This window comes from Balaenoptera acutorostrata, chromosome 13 (genome assembly GCF_949987535.1).
Source record: "Balaenoptera acutorostrata chromosome 13, mBalAcu1.1, whole genome shotgun sequence".
Taxonomy (NCBI): Eukaryota; Metazoa; Chordata; class Mammalia; order Artiodactyla; family Balaenopteridae; genus Balaenoptera; species Balaenoptera acutorostrata.
The window spans coordinates 17,117,822-17,134,829 of NC_080076.1; the positions used below are offsets into that span (position 1 = coordinate 17,117,822).

Below are 17,008 nucleotides of genomic sequence, written 5' to 3' on the forward strand. Positions count from 1 at the left end.
TGCTGCTTTTTGGCTTCCCCGTTGAATTATTTTTTTGCGGAGAGACAATTAGACGTACCCTCAGAAAACTCCATTTTGGAGACCTTCAGGGTAGTTTGACAATTAGAGTAACCCTGGAAAGGATATTTACGAGGAGGCTAATAAACTAACATAGCTGGTTTGTGTCATGGATAATCTCAGGACTGAGTTCCAGCAGAGTATTTGAGCAACCAGGTTACTTTCACAGATCCACAGTTAATAGGACTAATCAGCTTATGGAAAACTAGGAGTGTTGTAGAGAACACTGCATTTGATTAAAATGTTCCTTCTACCTTCTATTGAGAATTGAATTGGCAACCTACGATCTAGTTCCATTTACGCAAGATGGTGTTATTAAAATGGTTCTTTATGGGGTTCTTTCCAAATGACCATGAAGAACAACCTGTGTTGAGGATTCCATCTGTGACTCAAAACACCACCTCCCACAGCTGGGGAGGGGGTGGGGCTCGGCTTCGACGAGCAGACCATGGCAGGGGCGCAGCCCTGGAGCCAACGTCAGCCTTCTCCTGCGGTGTGCGTGGAGTGCGCGTGCTTCTGCACACGTGCATTCCTCACCACCTCAAGAACATGTGAAGTAATCAGGAGACAAGTTAGAAAACAGCCAGTCAGCTTAATTTAACACTTCACAGCTTCTCATCTGAATTCTACCGCCGTGTTTCACAAAGCCAAGGAGCCATTTAACTGCAGCTTCATGATGGCTCCATTTATTTCATTAAAATGAAGAACTCAACTACACTGGAGCTGTAAAAGTTTCAAAATGCTTTTAAAGATGAAAAACGTTTGGTGCTCTCACAGATTCGCCAAGATTCACTCAAACCCTGCCACACTCTTACCTCAGTGTATCATTAGCGTATATATAGCAAAACCCCCAAACTGTGCTATGCCTCTCGTTTTCTCTCACAGAGAGGGTTCATGCTTAGCCAGCTGGAAAGTGACACCAGTGCGTATTTGTCATATGTCAAAGGGTCGCGGCTCCACAGATGAGAATCAGGGCTTGTTCGTTGTACTATAGAAATAAAAGCACTACCATGGAAAGAGAGCAACACCAGGATGCTTAATAAAGCCACATGGCGAGCAGCGCCCAGGGGGTGAAGGCTGACTGTTCATCGATGTGGGAAAATTACATAAACCGCGGTGCATTCACATCACTGACTACTATGTAATAATTAGTATGTCCCGAAAAAATGACCACAAGTGAATTAAAATATCAAGTTGATAACTAATACGTATATGAGATCCCACTTGTGTGTGTGTGTGTGTGTGTGTGTGTGTGTGTGCGCGTATGTGCGCACGCATGCACCCACGTGTGTGTTTATGAGAGCACAGAGGAAGGAGTGGGATGGGGAGTCCCAGGGTAGCTCCAGGATGACACAGCACACTTCAGTGTTGCGGCTGACAGGGAGAAGGTGTAAAAGAGGGGGAAACACATGGTAGGAGATGCAATTGGAAAAGCAAAAGTAAAGGCTATTCGTCATGAGGGATGGTGAGGGTGCAAAAGAAATAGACGTGATAATTTCTAATGCAGCCATAAGGTAAGTTTGCTTATTCCAGGTGAAAGATTACCAGGTACGTAGACAGCATGAGAGTAGATAAAACATTTAGGAAATATTACTACCCAGTCTTTGAAAATAGAAAACAAAACCAAATTCCTATTTTTAATTCATTGCTGGGGGAGGGGGAGAGCACAGGCAAGAAGAAAAGCACAGTGGCAGGGCCACGGGGAGCTCATTCACATGCATCACTTCGTCCTGCCAGGTGATTCTGACCATGGAACCCAGGACGATCATAATTCAGTTTACCCTGTCATTTAATGTCATCAGCTATCGCAACACTGCAACACTCACAACAGGTTCCAAGGCCAACAAAATGCAAAAATGATAGTAGATGCTCATCAGCCCTGCACTCTTATTAAAATCATTTCATGAAGTGATCCTGTCTGCCTCGCACCTCTACTCCCATGGAAATGACTGGCGCACAATAGGAAATATACTAGTTTATTTGAACTTTCTTGAATTCTACTGGAGGCTGAGCCTCGCCCACCCAACACATGCCCTTCACTGCAGCTCAATACCTTAAACTGGGCTGATTTTTGCTGACTGCCACTTCGATTTTCCAGTGTACAATGCTGAGCAGTAAATTCTAACAATATAACCAAATTGTTCCTTTAAATCAACATCCTGCAGAAAATCAGCGATCGTATATGTATTTAAAGGTGTTCTCGAGTAATAAGCAGTTACAACAAACATACAAAGTTAAAACAGTAAGGACAATTCTTCAAATAGCTACAGCAGCTCCAAGCATAAACTATAAACTAGCCTGTCTTTAGGGATCAAGGAGAAAACAGGCAACTAAAGTACACAGTCATGCAAGTTACCCACAAACGTGAATACTAGAAATTACTTAAAATAATGAGTAATAACAGATACTTGGCTTAAAAACACCATTTTTCTAGATCTTTTCAATTTCTTAATTATACTCTTTCTTCTCTCCTCCTAAATTATATGAACACTTGTTCATACCTGTGAACCTGTGATTAGGGGTCCCTGGTAGCAGAGAAAGGTCACTGGTTCATGCTTGTGATACAAAAAATCTAACCCAGCCTTTGAAACGTGGTACAGGAAATGTATAACTGAAAATTCACATGTATAATTGCATGCAATTCCTGTGGCTTCCTTGATTCTCCTCCAACCAAAATATTTTACCCAAGTCTTCTAAACACATGGGAAAAGCTTATCAGGAGTACAAACACTAAAAGGCAGAAATAGACTCTAAACGTTCAGATTAAAATGCACTTTAAACAAAGCTTGACAGTATTCCTCATAAAAGTATACGGGACTAAAAATCAATTCGTTTTACCCAGTACCTTCAAACAACGTGAAAGTGAGAGGTTTAAAATAAGAAGCATGCAGGTCTGTGGCACATAAGAAGCTGCTCTTATCAAAAAAAGAAGAAAAAAGTATATATTCACCATTACCCAAAATATTAAAACCAACCCACAGTTTTGCCATTAATGTCTGAACGAGGGTATCATTACCGTTGGCGCCTCACCACCCGTGACAGTTGATGAACGTGCTCTCCCAGCTGGGGCACTGGGCTGTTAAATGATAATTTACATCAGTGAAATGCATTTCGGGAGACCACCCATTGCTTATTGAATCGGGAATCAGTGCTGGTGCAGCCGGTAAGGCAGGTGACATGAATCAAAATCTCTGCAATCCACCCGGTCCAAATAAAGTTGAGCAACCACTGATGACCAGAAGGGAAAGAGGAACACGATCACCCTACCATCCAGAGAAGGCTCAGGTTGCAGCCCTGATCTGGGTAAACGATGAACTGACAACCTCAACGACGTGAGATGTCTTATGAAAAAAAAAATGGAAAGCACCACTATTGTGCCCCCACTGTTAAATAATTAGCAGATTCTTAAATCTGTCAAACTCCGAAATTCAAGTAAGAGGCCACTGGTGATCAGTGAGTTCACAGCTTCACAGAGCACAAGGAAAGAGGGAAGAATCATCAGTTTTCAGGGAAGTGAGCTCTTTTGGCCAATAAAAGTGACACTGATTTTTGAAAAGGAGAGAAAGCACCATTAATTCATCAAGGAAGATCACAGAATCATCTGAAGAGTATCCCATTAGTCCATCACAGCTGATTGTTCTGTTTTGGGGGAGGCCTGTACTGCATCCCAGAAAGGATGCTCTTGTCAAGCTTCTGACCTACCAGCCCTTTCCATGTATGCCACAACTGCATCTATTATGTTGATTACTCAGTTGACTAATGTACTCATCAATTCATTCTGTAAACATAAAAGACTTAAAGCCTAGGCAAAAAAAGTCCTTCGAAGTTGAGCAAAAATGTACACAATAGGGAAGACACCATGATTGCAAAAACTGTTAAGTGCAATCTTTCTTTCCCTTCAATTTTATATGCAATAAACAATGATCATTTCATTGCAAACAATTTCACATGCAATAAACAAGCGCTAACAGTGATCAAGGATTTGTCGTAATAAAAAAATTGGTCAAGGTCAAACATCAAGTTAAGCATGCTGAAACCACATAATATTTTCTCCTCCAAAACAAGAAACAAATTTACATAAAATTTACTCTTAATGTGTTTATTAAACATCTCCCAAAGCAGTTCTGGTCTGCTTTCCAATCAGAATATTCATTTTTATTTATGTCCTATATTATTAAATACCCTTTACACTTCTGTATTTCCTGCTAGTTATGAAAATTGTGGGAAAGTGGGAACAAATTACAGCCAACTCTTGAGTCAGTAGAGCTGCCTTTAAAGAGATGGTATAGAGGCTTTGCGGGTTAAGAGTTTAGGCCATTAGTAATGGAAAGAACTTCTTGCTGCCCACCTAGAAGAGTTCTTCCTATGTTCTTGAGATACAGGTCACTCAAACACAGCTTTAGGGACCAAATGAAGTTTTTAAAAAAGGAATTGTTAATGTTTAGGCCAAGTAAGCACATCAGAATTGGTATTAATTTGGATGGAAAAGCAAAACAATGGAGTTTTTAGCATTTCAGAGACTTTGGTGACAATAACAACTCTTTGTATTGGAAATTCACTCTCCTTGGGCAATTTGCTAGGAAATTTTAATGTCTTATGTATATGGTAAATGGATTTGCACAGGAAAAACTCTTCCTCAGTAGCCCAGATGATTTTAAATGAAAGCCCAAAGAGCCAGCTGATGGCTGGAAATGAGCATGGGTTACCGGTGGTAGATGGGCCTGCTCTGCGACCGCGTCGGTGACACTGCAGGACCTCAGCCTCGAGGAAGGCTCTCTCTGCTGAAGGGCAGGAAAGGACACGGAACATCAGGAACACATATTCTGAGAAACGAGTTTCACTGGTTTAAAATATATATCACTCAAGCCTATTCACTGCTCTTTAATATTAGAAGGTAATTAAATGAAACACCATCTTTTCGGGGTAATGAGAGTAATCTTTTAAGGAGTCAAGTATCTTCCATTGTCATTTTCAAGTGTCTTAAGCAGATGGGATAGAAATAACGTTAAAAATAAGAGGCCAAAACAGGAAAGGGGACTCCACAGATAACATTCGAGTGCTGCTTTAATAATGGAAAAAAGAAGCTAGAAGTCCTGTATTCTGCTTTGAGACGCAACCTCTGGGTAAATTCTAGTGGAACACGAATAGAGGAAGAGATACTGACATACAGTCTTTAAACATTTATTGACTATTGTGACCAATGACAAAGAATCAGTTGGATTCTATTTCCAGGGGAGCTCAAGTATAATCTTCGGCGACTTCTGAAGGGTTAGGTTATTTATACGTTCAGCTTCTGAATGGAGTTCAGAAGTTGTACAGAACAGGAATGAAGGAAAATAGGTGCGGTTAATCTAAAAAAAAAAATCTAGAGTGTAATGTATAATATGTTCCTCTCACTTGTTTGTATTAATCTATATGGTTAAAAAAAAAAAAAAAGACCACAGATCAGCAGCAGGTCACACACACACAAGGCAGGGGTCTAATTAGCAACAGCTTTGTACATGGGACAAGTCTGTAGCATTTCCTCACTTTTAATATTTTGCAATCAGGAAAATGGGGTAAGGTCAAAGACAGAGTCTGCGGCAGTAAATGGGAAGCTTTTCAAGTCTTTCCACAACGGTTAGCATGAAGGATTCATCCTTTAGTAAAAGTTCATGCTGTTGTCCCTGAATATAGTGACCTTGACAAGCAAAACTGGAGAAGAACCCCTTACTCCCCTACTCCTCTCTTTCCTAGGTACTGTTATTTAATAGTTGAACCAGACTCAAAGTGAACTTAAAATAATTCTGACACTTGCACTTGGATCTTAAAGATATTTTATGAACCTAGAATAATTAATGCAGAAGCTCCCTATAAAAATAATAAGAGATGATAGCTTAATATCAGTGCTGCCTGAAATGATGGTTTTTCACTTGGTAGACTAAAGGTATACCACTGCTATGCTTCTGGCAGTACTTACTTCCTTTTATAAAGTTTTAAATATATGGCTTCCTTGCTTATGTTGTTTCCATAGCAACAGTTTTATCAATTCAAATATCCCATATATGCAAACTCTTTTTTTTCCTGCCTCTTTAGTACTAAATTTTCATCTCAGTGATATTTCTCTTTCTGAAGGACATTCATAGAATTTTAATACAAAAGCACATTAACTGAGTAATCAGTGCAACTCATGACACGGGCCAATGGTGTCTTTTAAAACAAAAACACATAACTGAAGGAGTAACAATTTTGTGAGTACTTACTGGCTTTTACATTTTATCCAGTCCTCCTATTCATTTACATTTGATATGGCTGTAATGATGACTATTTTTCTAGGATGCCATTTTCAGCAGAGGGACTACCAGCATTTACTACAGGACATCTGTAGGTTCAATTTCTCGAGAGACACTGAGACTGCATTGCTTCTCAATTTTATGCATGAGCAGGAATTTTCTGTGGGCTTTTTCTGCAAAGCTTTGTGTTGTCAAACACAGGTCTTCATGGCTGATTCTGTTGCTTCTCATTGGGGCTTAGCCCCACCTGAAGCACCTACAATGAATTTCCCTGATGGTTAAGAACCCAAGTTCAAATGCTACCCTGGTGACAGTGTCACAATTTCACAACCTTTCTCAAGGATTGGTACTCTGGGACTTGGGAGATGTCTTCTATCTCCTGTTCTAACCTTGTCTTGGATGGGTCACTTAAAATCACGTCTTCATCTGTGAAACGAGAATGATAAAGCACACAGAGTATGACGTAAGAGGATTACCCCGGAGACCCAATGTCTCCCAGGTCCCAGTGCGAACACCACCTTTAGGACAAAGGTACTCTTTATGAACCTTTGGCTGGGAAAAGAAATTCTACAAGGTTAAAGCTGATAAAACACAAGTCATAGATTTGAGTTTTTTTGTGAATCAAGAAAGATTTTCACCTGCTTGGGCTAATTTTGGTATAGTCCTGCTTCTCCTAGGGAAGGAGGAACTTTGGAAAATGTCAGAGTTATCTGGGAGCTAGAAGACAAGACTATTACTTACAATCAAAGAACCAAACTGCTCCCCATTGGAGTCCGGAGTGATCTGAAGCCGTCTGTTCAGTTCCTCAGACAGCTCCTGGGGGCTGGTCCGAGACACAGGCGAGGCTGGTGGCGGAGGCAGCACCAGGCTGAGGGAGTCTCCACTGATGCTCACTTCTTCCGAAATGGTCTCCCAAGGCTACCAAGGAACAAGACGCCGCGGTAACTGCTAGGACGAGGGACCCTCTCATTCCCCGCCCCAGTAATAACCCTTAGGATAACTGTAATTCACATTGACTGAGCACTCAGGAGGCACACAATCTTCTCAGGATCCATAAGGAAATAAAGACTACTACCCTGATTAACAGATGCGGACACTGAAGCAGAGGGAATAACTTGCTCAAGGTAACAACAGAGCTAGGAAGTGGTGGGGTCAGGACTTGAGCCAAGGAAGCCTGGTCCCAGGGGCTGTGCTCTCAGCCCCTTTGCAATAGTGCCTCTCTGAGCAGTGCTTTGCTTCTAGCACTTGATACTACCTGCATGGGTTAAAAAAATATTCTCAGGAATTTGTTTATGATTTTCATGAATTTTCTTTTTCTCTAACTGCTGAGGATTCACAATGAAAACAGCAGAGATGCTATAAGCTGTAAGTTAAGCCCTGGTATAAAGTAACTTTTAGTGAATTTATTACGGCATCATTCATGTTGCTTTTCTAATTTTGATCACTGGAACATGTTGTGAATGATCTTCCTAACGCAATGTTTAAAAAGAATGGATTTCTAATAAGTAAACAGAGTTGTTAAGGCAGCATGGAAGTTATGGTTTGCTGCCTTGCTAATTTGCTGTTCAATTTATATACATTCTTCCCCAGTAATTTACCATGAGCATTTAAGGGTAAACTTATGAACATTTCTATTCACCCAAATTTCTATTTTCTTGGTAACAAATCTCTTTCACTATGTCAAAACTACTCAGTAAAAACTTGTATTTGGTACCCAAACAAGTTACAGGGCTACTTCAACTGCGCAAAGATGATAACCATGTCGGCCTTTAACAAGAGATGGTTAGACTCGGGGGAAAAATAAAGGATCAAGTGAAAACATCTTGAGATTTCCATGCTAAAAATAATGTCATTCCCTTTTGTAGTAATGTAAACTATGTGCACTCATCAAAGATGGCTTTTGTAAGCACTTTCTAAGTTAATAAATATCCCGATGATATCAATCAGCTACGAGACCATGAATCCTTCCTTTTTACACAGATTTACTGAGACAAGAAATTACGACACAGGATCAACCTGGAGAACACGGAAAGCAGGAGCTCCAGGGAGTGTGCCGGCAGAGCGGGAAGTCCTACCTCAGGGCCGTCTCCGCCCTCGCTGGGCTCCAGCTCCAGATCCTCGCTGATGTGTCTGCGCGAGCGGAAGCGCCGGTGCGCTGCCTCCTGGTTGATCTGCCGGATGTTGCTGTCGGACTCGGAGGACACATCCCTGGGAGCGCGGGGGGAGGGTGGGAGTCAGGAGAACCGGTGCTGACACCTGGCCCCTCAACACCAGCCAACACCCACCAAGGGCCTGACGCCTAATACAGCATCAGTGCTCTCACGCGCAACACTGACAATCAGCTGGCCGTTCAGCAGGGGAATCTGCCACCATCTCTCGGCTAAAGCATTCTCCTAGGTCCCTTTCATTGAAATACAGTCTTTAAATGCATCTGTCCCAATATTTTCGGGTATCCTTCAGGCATATACTGCAGCATGTACTTTAGCGTTTAAGAAAGAAGAGAAATCGAAGTCCTCCATCCATCTGCCCCAGTGACAAGTGAGGCCTCTTGAAGGAGAGGTGACAGGTAAGCTTACATTCACGGCCAGTCCGTGGTGACCCCTCTCTAGGAGTCCAGCAATGACAAGGCCGTAACTTTTGGTCACCAACAATTAACCAATGAGCACAAATAGTATAAACTCAAAGCTGGGGTCTGGAGGGAAATGCTCCTGACCCAAGGTGAACTTTTTCGGCCTCTGAGGATCTCATTTTGACAGAATCTCAGAAGCATGACACTGCATTTCTCCCCATTAAACTCCTTTTTAAAATTCACAAACATCAGGCAATAACCTCCCAAATCAACTGGGATTTGAGGAACGCTGCAACTTCATAGTCTTTTTTGGGGGGGGGGGTGTCATGTAACTCTCTTAATTCAGGATGTGAAAAGCATTGAGTCAATCTTGAAAACTTCTGCACTAAATTACAGGCAATTCTCCTTTGGGAGAAATACTACTTGGAGGCTTTTAGAGTAGAAGTTGAAATGTCAAAATGTTTTTCAGAGAAAACCTTTACAGACTCTTTCAATAAGACACCATATTCAGTTAAAAAATGACGTTGCAAATTAATATTTGAAAACATTATTTCAGACTAAATGAAATCCAGTATTAATCAAGGACCCTCATTATAGACTCTTCCTAAAACATAGGTTTTAAAACATTCTAATGAATCTCAAGCTAACTTATACTATTTTCCTATATTCCCCCCAAAGAACGTGCTAGGCCCCTGTAACAGTGAATAGTCTGCAGTAAGCAGCACTGTTTGTAAATAAACAGGTGACTCTTTAATGCCAGTTTCCAAGAGAGTCTGAATATTTTCACCAAAAATCTTTACATTTTTTAGCTTTACTGGTAAAGGGACAGTATGAAGGTTACCTTTCTTTAATCCACATTAAAATAAAAACTCTTGTTATTAAGATCTGAATGAAGTTTTACTGCCCAATATACAAATTTTTAAAACCTAACAGAAATATACATTTTGCATATCTTATAGTTGTATTAAACTATAACTGGACTAAAAATAGTATGTTAAGCAGGACTCCTCAGAAAAAAAATCGCATAAGGCCATAGAGAAACTAATTAAAATCAAGGGACACACAAGTATACTAACACAATTTCTGAAACCACCAAAACAGAATGATAAAAAATAACACTCTCTTGGATATGTTAAAAAATATAATATTGTCTTTGTGATTTTATACTGCTGCCGTGATTTTTATAGGACATTCAATTCAATTTCACTTTATAATGACTGGCCTTACTTAAAAATATTGTATATATAAAAGTTTCATCAAAATTTTAAATCTTCACTTGAAATGTCAGGTGTCACTTAGTCAATACCAAATGTGTGTTCCGAGTTATAACACACACTTGAATTGTTACAGGGATTTCGGAGAGGTTGAAAAGAATAAGGCTTTAATATTGCTATGTTTGCATTTTCTATCTCTCAGAAGTATATAAAAATTCCATTATTCTGGAAGGACTTATTTTAAAAGGGGCATTTAAAATCAATTATGCTAATCCTCCTTATCCAACATGCTTGAATAATTAGTAACCAGTGTGAACCAGAAACAACTAAATAGCATAAAGAAGAAAGATGTCTCTGATTCTGAAATTCCAACCCTGGGCTTTTTTATGGTCTTTAGCGATAAAATGAAAATGTTCATACAAGGGAGGCCTTTTGCCCTTAATTAAGCAATTGAACTAGAGGGCTGTTGAAACTGACAGGAAGTTTAAATGGTCACTAATGGGAAGATGAACATTTAAAAATATGTCTGAGCTGGCAAATTAAAACAGAAACATGATTTTATTGGGTGCAGGGAAAAAATTTAAGAAGTGGCTATTTCAATTTTCTTCAGTCATTAATTTCACATATATAGTCTTCATTTGACTTTCATGGGAAATATACAAATTAATAAAGAGAAGAAAACCCATAAATTTATCAAATTCAGTGCCAGTTAAGATCAGCGTGTCTGATCATTTACATTCATATACATCAGTGACTAACGATGACCTGAGTCATTAAGATATGATTAAATTACTGCTAAGATGGGAGACGGCAGAAGTACTGAAAAGAGTTAAAAGTAAGTGTTTGAGTCTAACAAGTTCATTTATAGTCTTAATGCAATTCCTTCAAGTTTTTAAACTTGTGCTTTTAACAGTAAAATGTTTACAGTTTACATTTAAATAGGATAAGGACAATTCTAAAATTAGAGGCATTTTAAAGGCCACTGTCTGACCTAAGAGGGCTGGGGAGTGTTCTGTGGTCGCCTTCCGTTGGGAAGCTCTGCATCCAGGCCCGGACATTTCACTAAACCACGTGCCTGTACCCACTTTTCAGAAGTGACTCATCTGTAGTCACTCATTCAATTAAAAGCTCCTACCTTGTGCCAGGTGCTAGGGGTTGATCTGTGCGTAGGAAACCACAGTCCCTGCTCATACAGGCAGTAAGAGTCTCATGTGCTCTGTGTCCTGACAGGGAGTCACAGGGCTTTCAGAGAGACCGGGACAGAAGACGTCCGGTGCTCCCAGAGGAAGGGATAGTAGGCTGACATCGGAAGGTTACCAGGGGAAGGGGCACGTTCTGGCTTTATTTTTTGGGGGGGGGATTGGGGGTTAGCACATCCATGGGGCCAAGAAGAAGAGGAAGTAATCAGAAAGCAGCTCTGCATGATCAGACCGCTCTGCGTTTCTGACTGTGGCTGGCAGGAGGCAGGGAGAGGAGGACCCTGTAAGAACAGCCTGAGGGCAACGGGATGTCAATGAGGACTTCTCAGGGGCTGAAGTCTGGAGCGCAAGCCTGTAGCAAACCGGGTAAGAAATGAGAGTCTCCACGACAGTCTTAATTCTCTGCGCAGCATGTGATCATCACTTCTCTATCTGACTTCCTCAGATACAGCCTTTTAATAAAGACCCTTCTTAACATCCATTCCCCCCCAACCCAAACTTGCAGTATTCTGTGAAAACTGAGTTACACAAAAAATCATTTTTGAATTAAAACAACACATTAAAATAACCTGGAGGGCTTGAGGGCTTCTGGTCAAGCCAAATAAAGTTAAGGAAAAAGAACCCCACATTCTCAAACAGTTCAGACAGGATGAGGAGATTACTGTGAAAACCGAATCTTTTTCCTCATCTAACTTTTCTCTTGCTTTCTAGAAGTCATGCTTGGTGGAAAGGAGGTACCTGGCAGGTCCCACCTGGAGCTCTGCAGACGTCCTTCCTGGCTCAGCTGCCTCACTGATGGGGACCATCATGCCACTGATTTCTCCCTAAACTACAGGTGAACATGAACTCGGAAGAACCACAGTTTCCCTACTGATGAGCCAGCATTTATACAAGTGAGAGCTTGTATAATTCCCTCATTAGAGTTTCACAACTCTGTGAGGCAGAGAAAGTAGCAATTGTCCCCAGTTACCTCCTAAATACAGACTTGGTTGCATAATTATTAATGAAAGTGAACATTTTTCTATGTATGTACTGGCCATCAGTCTTTCTTTGTGAGCTGCTAGGAGTCACTTTTCTACAGAGGTCATGACACTGTGGTCCCCAGAGAGTGCTGTTTTCAGGTATTCCTTTCCTATGACCTTTAGCAAAGGTAGATAAAGGTACTTTGCTTAGGGTACTGCTACCAAGATTCTTCCGATCACTACACGTAACCAAGCCCAAGGCGGTTACTTTTTTTTTTTTTTAACTACAAATAACTAGAGTAGTCAAATGGCTTACAACAGTTTTAACAGCTATGGTCATTAATCAAAGGGAAATCGTGAAAAAAAAATTAAATAAATTAAAAGAATCAACTAAACCATTTCCATTTATATTTCTATGGGAAAAAAATTACAACAAAGAAGAGTTCAACGTCATCTGGATGTTGGGATATTTATGCTGTCCTGGGAACATAACTGGTGCACACACCATGTGGTCCAAAGCTGACCAAGGACGGCTGATATTCACGAGAACCCACGTAGGGGCTTAGGAAGGATTGGCTATTCACTGCTGCAGAGTCTGCAAGCTTTTCCTCTAAACCAAACAAAATCTAGACTATACTTCTTGGCCACCTTTCCTATCTATGCAGGTCATCTTTGCAATTTCTAAAGATAAAAGGGTTACTGACAACACCATCCATACCATTGCTAATACTTGCTAAAAACCATCAACAGCAAATTTCCTTCAGAGTCTGGGTTAAAGAGAAAATTATCTCACCTCAAATACTTGCTTTTATTCATATTGAAAATTATACAATTTAGTGGTAATTACCTCCTTGTCTTGACTGCTAGGGAGGTCATGATTTCTAGGACAATTTTTTCCTTTTCTGTTTTTACTATTTTGTTTTTGCCTTTTATTGTACATTAATAGTTTTAGGTCTTGCTGTATACTATCATTCAAAAAACAAGCCGCTTCAAATCCTTTTTTATAGTAGTTGAGGTTTAACCAGTGTTTATATGCCATCATTAGACCAAAAATGGTCGAGTGAACAAAACAGTAATCAATTCACTGTATCCCGGAGGCTGGCAAGGGATTAGAACAAACCGTAATTACCAGTTGTGAGTTAGCAAACCCTCCCATGTGTCTGTAATTATATCAAGGGGGTGATCTATACATTTTCCAAAAAGGAAAAGAAAAATTTTGAGAGAGTTTCCAAATCAAATAATTATGGAATAATAATCCAGAAAGTTAAAGAGCCAATATGTTTGCTATTTTCCATGATGGCTTAGCCAGGAGAGGAAGCTGAAGAAGGGGAAAGTGATGTGATCACCAAACGTAAGATAAACCGAGGAAAAATAATCCCTGCTTTACGTCTCACGAATCTACATAAAGAAGTCCTACAAAATAAATGAGTGCGTGTTTACAACAGGAGAACCTGATAGGAAGGCAAGAGCTTCTTTACAACCTACAAACTCAGGCTCCCACGCTCTTTAACTCCACGAAGAGGAATCCTGTTGTACTGCACGACCACGCGCTTTCACCGGTACAAGATGTACTTCCCAACCTCGTCCCAGGGCGCTGCCACGTGCGCACCTGACCGCAGAGCGTGGGGACGTGTTCCTGACCATCGACGGTACTCACATTAGGCTGGGTCGGTGCCACTGGGTGGTCCGGTTGTTGTGGTTGACATAGTAAGTGCGACCCAAGTTGTCCACCTTTTCTTCCCACCCGGGGGGCAGGGGAGGCGGGGGAAGCTCCTCTTGGTGCTGAGACGCCGAGTCATTCGAGTCAACGACTTCCCAGCCGGGCTGTGGAGCACAGAGGGGAGATGGTGAGGCGGCTTTGATGGCTACAGGGCGCGTGTGCCCTTCGTCCTCGCTCCTGTGCTCTCCGGCTCTGACGGTGGCTTCCTGCGCCACATTTAAAGAAATTCCCAGAATAGGGCAAAAAAAAAAAAAAAAAAAAAAATCAATTCTAGGAGCGTCTCAAAAATATTCTGAGCCGTGGCCAATGAACTGCGCTGCCCTCTAAGAAGATGACACTGCAGGGTGCCACTCGGATGGGGATCTGCACAGGCTGTCACGTTACCTAAGTCACATTACACTCTTTTCATATTTCGTGTTTGTTATTTTGACCTGAAGGCCTCCGGGGCCGTACAAAAGCCTTGCCGACGATACGGGTCACGCTACAGCTGTCGTCTTTTCAACACCTCCGTAAGGTAAGAGGGAGCTGGGAAGACGAGCCCTGCAGCACGTGTGTTCTTGCAGAATCCGTGGCCTGCCCGGGCATCAGGAGGCCCGGGGCGCTCTCGCTCCCCAGGGAGGAGGGGAAGCTCCCGGGCTGCAGGGAGGACGGGCAGCCGGGCAGCCAGGAGCAGCCCGGAAGCCACCGCTTCCTGCTCAGCCCTTCCCCACCTGCTGCCGCCGCATCAACAGGCCTCCTGGTACCAGAGTCAGAGGTGCTTTTTTTGCAACACATATTTTCGGCATTAAGTATTCCTTCCTGACACTCCCTAGTAAAGTCACTGGAAAATTAAGTAATTCACTGATTACTACAGTTGGAAGGTTGGAAGAGTGTGAAAAAAAAAAATTCCTTGGATTTGAGATAAAAATCTGTGGATGTGCTTATGAAATCTTAACATTCAAGACTGCCTACCACCCACTTCAGTCCTTTTCACAGAGAGAGATGAAAGCTTGCACACGAAATACTGCCTGGTAATATGACCTCTGGGTCTGAGTGGGGTTCGGTTAACTTGCCCATAATGCATTATTCACACATCATGTATATGCAACAGCTGCGAACAGATGTGCAAATAAGCCACAGAGAGGTCTTGTAAACGGGCATTTTCAGAACAATACGAGAATCTGTCTAACAAAACAGCACCATCCGAAGACTGAGCTGAGACGGTACCCACGGTAGAGGTACGTGACTGGAGAGTTAAAAGGTGGCCTTGCCAGGAGGGAACAAAAGAACATTCCTCTGGACAGCTAATTCCAAAACGGCATTTCTACCTAATGCACGCTCTCACCCGTGGGCCAAATGAGTAACAAACTTGGATGAGTCCCTGAATTATTTTAGCCACTTGAAGCCATTCCAAGTGCTAAAAGGAATTTACAAAGAGCTGCAAGTCCAAAGAAATAACAGAATTAAATATGTGGGGAGAATTTCACATGGCGGTGGGCTGTTAATAAAACAGGGGTATAGCAGTTTAGAAAGAGACACCTCTTCAATTATTAGTGTTATAACATGCAATGAAAAGTTTATCTTTTTTGCTAAAAACCAACACATCGGTAGATCTGTCAAAGACGTAGATTCATGGACACATTGAAGTTTCTTCATATTTAAGCTTTATAAACTTTTATTTCCTTAAATTATAAAGTCTTAAAGTAAAACATCAATGTGCTCTTAGGCGAGGAAAACAGACCGAGGCCCGAAGCCCTGTAACTTACCTCCATCTCATCCCTCGGCTCACTGTTTTCTTCATCTTGACCTCCGTTTTTGGGCATATAGGCCATTTTCAATCGCAAAAATCCCTTAACTCGAGATTTATGACTGCATGATGGAAGAAAATTGGTTATAAAGGATGTGACTTAGTTACATCTTTATGATGGTTCATATTTACGATGCTTTAAAAAAAAATGCAATAGGAAAAGAAGTTGGAATTTTCCTCAGAGAAAACCAAGAGCCAAAGCGTAAGAAACGGCTGCAGCCCAAAGCCTCACCTTCTTGGTCTGAGGAGAAAATCCTTAAATGTATAGGGTCGCTCCATCGTTGGATCTTCTGTCTAAAGGAAGAAAACGTAAGTTTCAATACTCCTGATAGTTTCGTATTTCAGATACACCCAGGTGGATTACAGAGAATACATTTTCATGTTTTAGAACGTGAGCCTGGCGAAAACAGAGTTGGTTCCTTACCCAGTACTTGACAATTAATTACACATTTCGTAGGTCACAAAGCTTTACTCAAGATCCACTAGATGTCACTGTCAACACCCATTTTTAGGAGTCAACCTCAGCCTTAGACAAATTACAAAATTAGAGTCGTCATTGCCAAGTGTAATTTCTAACTGCTGGGTGCAGGGCTCAATCTCACGCTGCTGATTAATTCTGGAGAACCAGGGGTCACTGGTGCCTGCCTGCTTGTCCCTGTGATTCAAGAAACCTAAAGATGCAGTTAATAGGAAAATATGCAAGATCAATCTGTGAATGCAATTTGACTTTACTTTTAACATTAAAATATCCTGTCATCTGAAAGACGGTTGCCTCCACAGAGACTGTCCTAGGTGGCGTCATCCATCAGCCTTTTGCTGGTGCTTATTTCAAGAAGCTATGAATGTAGTGGTGGTATTTATGCATTTTTGAAAGAAATCAGTATTTTACTGTGCAAAATCAGATGGTCAAAGTAAGCAGGCAACTGGAAAAATAAATGTTACTATTTCATTAATTTAAAAATACTATGTGCAGTAAAACTTCAAATACCTAAACTCTTTAATTAAACACAATTAAAAACATTTACTTCTGTAGGAAGAGAGACAAACCGCAAAATGATTTATTACGTATCAGAAGGGTATGTGTGTGTATATGCATTTATATTTGTAACATTATCCGTTTATGTCACTCTCTGCTTTAAACTCGCGATGGCTTCCTACTCTGCTTATATAATATGCTGAAAATTCTTTCCTATGGACCTATAAGGTTAAACATGATGTGGTTCTTAATT

The 17,008-nt window shown here is 41.1% G+C and overlaps 1 protein-coding gene across 17 annotated transcripts in view; it reads right to left on the reverse strand.

The window, feature by feature from the left end:
• The window catches only part of NEDD4L (NEDD4 like E3 ubiquitin protein ligase), a 348,067-nt gene that overhangs the window by 61,856 nt on the left and 269,203 nt on the right, over positions 1 to 17,008 (reverse strand). For 8 of the 17 annotated variants that reach the window (XM_007191971.3, XM_007191970.3, XM_007191978.2 and 5 more), the window contains 7 exons: positions 16,012 to 16,073; positions 15,739 to 15,841; positions 13,931 to 14,097; positions 8,405 to 8,537; positions 7,071 to 7,247; positions 4,764 to 4,838; positions 3,074 to 3,133 (listed from right to left, as the gene is read on the reverse strand). In XM_007191971.3, coding sequence (XP_007192033.1) covers positions 3,074 to 3,133; positions 4,764 to 4,838; positions 7,071 to 7,247; positions 8,405 to 8,537; positions 13,931 to 14,097; positions 15,739 to 15,841; positions 16,012 to 16,073 — 777 coding nt within the window. The remainder of the gene's footprint in view (positions 1 to 3,073; positions 3,134 to 4,763; positions 4,839 to 7,070; positions 7,248 to 8,404; positions 8,538 to 13,930; positions 14,098 to 15,738; positions 15,842 to 16,011; positions 16,074 to 17,008) is intronic. The other 9 variants (XM_007191975.3, XM_057527337.1, XM_057527335.1 and 6 more) reach the window with 2 other exon arrangements.